The following is a 6,000-nucleotide window of genomic DNA, read 5'->3' on the forward strand; positions in this document are numbered from 1 at the left end:
CCCAGTAGACAACACATTAGTCCAAAAACGTCAGCCTGTTGCTAAAATATTAGCTAAACTCAAAAACAGCCTAAAATTCCTCAGTAAACTAAACTAGTCAAAAGTGTTAGCATGTTGCTAAAATCGAAACTAAACTCTAAGTTAGCCTATAAAAACCTCAGCAGATAACAAATTAGACAAAAACGTTAGCATGTTGCTAAAATAGAAGCTAAACTCGAAATAGCCTAAAATTCCACAGTAAACTAAACTAGCCAAAAGTGTTAGCCTGTTGCTAAGGTAGAAGCTAAACTCTTAAGTACCCTAAAACATCCCAGTAGATAACAAATTAGTCAAAAACGTTAGCATGTTGCTAAAATAGAAACTAAACACAATTTTTTTTTTAATTACTATACAAGATCAAAACGTGGTCCTTGAATATATATTTAAAGGCTTGTTAATGTACTTAAAATTTTGAAAATTTAAGACTCTCTCATTTATTTCTTATGGGGTATATTTTGCTCAGTATTTCAAAATTAATAAAGCTTATGAATACAAGCAGTAATGTCCTGAACGTTTTGACACAAAGACTGCTCAAAGTGTGATTGAGTTTTTTACGTCCCAAATATCATATGGAAAGCAGCAGGAGAATCACTATAGAGTGATGCTTACAAAGCATTCACACAGAAAGGAAAGTTAAAAGAAGGATGTGAAAGAAAAACATGTATTAAATGAAAAAAGGATAGCTGAAGAAATCCATGTTGACTCGCTGTGATCCTTCCCTCCAAAAGGACAAGGTGACCCAAAAGCATGCCAACAACAAACTCCCACAACATCAGGCAGGCTTATTCTATTTCATTGTGAAGGGATGACTCACAGGAAAATAAATAAATAAATAAATAAATAAAATCGCCCTTTTCCACGTCTATCTAAGCCACCGTCTGCGCTTTTCCCTTTTTTTTTTTCTTATTTTTGCACAGCCTTAAATGTTCATTCATGTGTGTAATGAGAGGTTTATGCTCTCCAACCTCACGATTATACCCCACCCTGTGTAATTGTCAATGGACGTTTCTTGCTGACACAGTCTGGTCACGTCCTGCTCTGACATTCTCAGTCACCTGAGGAAGAGTTGATCTTCTGCGTTTCATTATATATCCCACTAATTACTGAGCATCACGCTTTCTGACCTCATTTGCTTGTATTTCCCCCAAAGATCTAAACTTCATACATCGACCCGATTGATTTTTTTTCTGTTTGCCACCCTTCTTAATGTTATACTAGCAATTAGTTGAAAGTTAAGGCAAGCTGTAATGCCAGTAAATACCCCTGCAAAGACTAAGAGCACACGTCTGTTCCTGTGCATCACTAACAGCCCCTGTTGACAAATTGGTGTCACATTTTTACATAGTCTAAGCCCTTAAGACTGCCCGCAGGCTTATTAGCATGCACTAACTTGGAGAAAAGCTCCTCAATACAAGTACCTGACAGAGCCCTCAACTGTGCATGAACAATGCTCTCTACATCAGCCACTTCAGCACTAACTCGATCCGTTCCCTATGCTTAACGCCGGCCCAATCAGCTCGCTCTAACGCCGTGCCACTTTTGCTTAGGATAATAAATTAGAAACGTCCACAAGTGACCCCAAAGACAGTGAGAATCGGCGACGAATAGATAGAAGTGGGAAAGCAAAACATTTTACGGAGGATGTGGTTTAGATTAACAGCCGTTGCGGTCGCTGGGAGGAACTTTAAAGAGTAAGTAAATGGAAATCGAGCTCCGAAGATCATCACGCGCCGGGACATTATTGCTCCTGACAGTGTTATTCCATTCTATTGATCTGCTCTTACAAATAAACTGATGGCATTTGAATATGCCGATAAGTTGATTTCAGCAAAAGCATAAATGATTCTGCGGATCGGAAGGCCACGATTCTATTTGTACATGTGTTTTGTTCATTAAAGTTGCTGACTTGTGTGTATTTCTGCTCTCTTTCTTATAGGTTTAGCCCGTACGAGTGGTACAACCCCCATCCATGCAACCCAGACTCGGATGTAGTGGAAAACAATTTTACGCTGCTCAATAGTTTCTGGTTTGGAGTTGGGGCTCTCATGCAGCAAGGTAGTTACCTCAGCCTGCGGCTACAGTTACTTGGTGGAGCTGAAGCTCTCTATACCCCCACTGTCCTTTAGAGCTGATATTTCTTTTAATCCAAGCCAGTGGCGATGAGAAGAGTGAGTTAATATCCTTTTTTTTTTTTTTAATAAACTCTCCAAAAACTACAAATGAATATGAATATGAAAGAGATTGATTTATAACCTTTATGTCACTCCGGCAAAATGAGATTTACTTCAGGCGCTATCAGACCAAATAGTTGTGGGAACTCCCAGAGGAAACTCCACTGTGGAGCTCAGCCAAGAGCTGCACGCTTTCAAGAGCTTTTCCTCTGTTTGCATTGCCAATAACAACAGTGGGATAACAGAGTAGCCTCGCAAGGTTGGCGCACGAGTACAAACAAAAGTGTTTTTTTCATGAGGTCAAGGAAAATGGAGGTTAAATGTCTGTCAGAAATCCTGATCAATTAATGCATCGCACATGTGTCAAAGCCGAGGCCCGGGGGCCGAATCCGGCCCTCCGGGTAATTCTATCCGGCCCTCATTTTAGTTTAATGTTATTAACGGCCTGATGTTATCTATCCTCTTATTTCTAACGTATAATTTTGACAAAAATATTTTTATGGAAAGGAAAATATTAAAAGTTATTTAAGGTTTAAGTTAATTTATTTAACATTCACAGTTATGTTAAAAAGTTAAGGTTTTAAAGTTTAAAAAATTGTCATTCTTATAGCTTTTTGGACTATTTTGGCATTTATTAAGATTTTTTTTTTAAGTTTAGCTAATATTTCAGGCTAATATTTCAGCTACATGCTAGCTGTTTTGGCTGATTTTGTTATTTTTTTAGGCTATTTTTAAGTTTAGCTATTCTTTTCAGCTACACGCTACTTGTTTTGGCTAATTTAAACTTTATTTGTTTGTTTTTTAGGTGGTTTTGGAGATTAGCTAATAATTCAGGGTAATATTTCAGCTACATGCTAGCTGTTTTGGCTAATTTAAACTTATTTTTTTAGTTCTTTAGGCTGTTTTGGATTTTAGCTAATATCTCAGACTAATGTTTCAGCTACATGTTAGCTTTTTTGGCTAATTTTGTTTCTTTTTTAGGCTATTTTTAAGTTTAGCTATTCTTTTCAACTACACCCTAGTTGTTTTGGCTAATTTAGAACTTTTTAATAGTTTTTTTTAGGCGATTTTGAAGTTTAGCTAATGTTTCAGGCTAATATTTCCGCTACATGCTAGCTGTTTTGGCTAATTTAGTTATTTTTTTAGGTTATTCTTAAGTTTAGCTATTCTTTTCAGCTTCACACTAGATGTTTTGGCTAATTTAACCTTGTTTTTTTAGTTCTTTAGGCTACTTTGGAGTTTTGCTAATATCTCAGGCTAATATTTCAGCTACACGCTATCTCTTTTGGCTAATTTAGTTTTTTAGGCTATTTTTAAGGTTAGCTATTGTTTTCAGCTACATGCCAGCTGTTTTGGCTAATTTAAACTTTAAAAAAAAAAATTAGGCTGTTTTGGAGTTTAGCTAATATTTCAGGGTAATATTTCAGCTACATGCTATCTGTTTTGGCTAATTTAGTTTCTTTTTTAGGCTATTCTTAAGTTTAGCTATTTTTGGAGCTTTTCTGGCTAACTCAACTTTTTTTAGGCTAATTTATTTTTTAGGTAATATTTTAGCTGGCTATCAGCTTCTGCGTTTTCAGCTTCAATTTCAGCATCTTCAGCTATCTCTACTAGCATCTTTTGCGGCCAAATTCAGCTTACACCATTCACACTAGCATTAATGCAGGTACTGTTATATATCTAGTTCATAATTATGTTAAAGTTACGGTTTTAAAGTTTAGAAGATTTAGTTTTAGAGTGTTCAATAAATGTTCATCCTATTCGGCCCGCGACCTAAAGTGTGTTTTGGATTTTGGCCCATGTGCGATTGAGTTTGACACCCCTGATGTATCGGAACGATGAAAAACAGAAAATGCTCCTTAAAGAGCAGCGACGGGGGAAAAAAATCTCAGTTTCCTTCAGGGAAATACAATCAAAACATGTGTAACTGCACTTAAAGTGGAAACTGACATATTTTTCTTGAATTTAATCATCGTGCAGGAAATGGTAACTACAAAATGAGAAGGCTTTTGATCAGTTCCCGTTGAGTCTGTTTCACAGTGCGCTGCTGTCATCTCGTACAAAATGTCCCAGAAGGATTAGCACACTATTTACAGCACAAAGGAATTACTCCTCTGCCGCGAAACCAAACGGGAGAATATATATCTGCGCATTGGATTCCTTATCTATCAAATGTCACGTCTCGGTATTTTACTAAACCGTGAAATTCTAAAAACTGGATTAAATCTCCTAACACCCTATGAATTCTTGTTTTTCTGTCAGCACATCTGGACACATCTCGTCCGCTTGTTTGCTGAAACACTAAACTCCATCTTCATAATTTCTCGATTTAAAGGGCTAAACATTAACCTCCAGCAATGCTACCCCTTAATGATGTCCTGCTTCCTCTTCTCTCGCTATTGGCTCATCAGCACCTCAAGATCAGTGGGGTATGGAGTCAGGATGTGAGGTTACCTTGAGTACATGACTCTCTGGCCCAAACAGCCTTTCACTTTCACTCCACACTCTTCTGAACAATCAATACTGACTCCGTTTGATTTAAAATAATTGATTTATGCAAACACCTTGTTCCCAGCAGATGTTTAAGGCAGCTCTTGCATTAGTTAAATCATTCACTTTGACTGAGACAACATCATTTACTTGTTTGAAATGATCTTGTTTATAGAGGGATCTCAAGTGGCCTCACCTTTAAAGTCACCAGCTTGTCTGTCATAACTAGACTCTTCTTAAAGGGGCCATACCATGATCTTTTCTTAAGCCTTTCAGAACAAACTTTGTCCATATATATGATCTTATATTACAGTTGGAACACTGAAAAACAAATTGCCTTTCGCTGCATGTGGCAAAGTCAAGGCCCGGGGGCCGGATCCGGCCCTCCAGATCATTTTATTTTATTGTTATTAATGGCACGATGTTATCTTGCACTTATTTATAACGTGAATAACTTTGACAAAATATATTTTTATGGAGAGTAAAATATTGAAAGTTATTGAAGGTTTAAGTTGATTTATTCTGGAATAATATTTATTACTTATAATTATGTTAAAAAGTTTAAAGTTTAAGAAAATTGTATTGTAGAAAATTTGAAAAACAGACATTGTAACTGAGATGTTTTTTTGAAAATTTGGAAAAAAAAATTGAAAACTTAATATAACACTTGAAAATTTGGACAATATGTTGTTAATTTTTAAAAAAACAACAGAAAACTTGAAAATTACTAATTAAAAAATAATGTATCCATTTGAATTTTCAACTTTTATTTATTTTTTATTTTTTTGGTTTTCTGAATCTTCACTTTCAGTCCTTAGTTTACAGTTTTAATTCTGATTTTCTAATTTTCGCTGCCAAGCTGAGCCAAATTTTACATGTGGGTGGGGCTTTTAGCCCATTGGCTACCAGGACAAGACGGAAGTCTGATCACAGAGGTCATGGTGGCATCATTTCCGTTCCTAACCCATGTTAGTTTTGGCGTCGTCTTTGAGTTGTCCCTCTTCTGATGTGGCTAGTTCCAAACTCGCTAGGATGGCGGACAGACAGCAGTTGTTACGAATCTAAACTTCATTTTTCAATTGGTAATTTTACATTTAGATTTTTTTTTTTCATGTTTTTTCAGTTTTTTTTTTTCAAATTTACAATATATAATTCACATTTTCAAGTTTTCATTTTTTTTCCAATTTTCCAATTTTTGTTTTCTAATTTTCCATTTTTTGATTTACAATGTCTTGATTTCAAATTATCCAAAAAAATCAGTTACAATGTCTGTTTTTCAAAATTTCTTTTTTTTCTCAAA

At 35.7% G+C, this 6,000-nt stretch overlaps 1 protein-coding gene across 2 annotated transcripts in view; it reads left to right on the plus strand.

Moving 5' to 3' along the window:
- Nucleotides 1–6,000, plus strand: part of LOC112157865 (glutamate receptor ionotropic, kainate 2) — a 114,091-nt gene that overhangs the window by 88,119 nt on the left and 19,972 nt on the right. For both annotated transcript variants that reach the window (XM_024290922.2, XM_024290924.2), the window contains exon 12: nucleotides 1,976–2,094. In XM_024290922.2, the coding sequence (XP_024146690.1) occupies nucleotides 1,976–2,094 (119 nt within the window). The remainder of the gene's footprint in view (nucleotides 1–1,975; nucleotides 2,095–6,000) is intronic.

The sequence above is a fragment of the Oryzias melastigma genome, linkage group LG24 (genome assembly GCF_002922805.2).
Source record: "Oryzias melastigma strain HK-1 linkage group LG24, ASM292280v2, whole genome shotgun sequence".
NCBI lineage: Eukaryota > Metazoa > Chordata > Actinopteri > Beloniformes > Adrianichthyidae > Oryzias > Oryzias melastigma.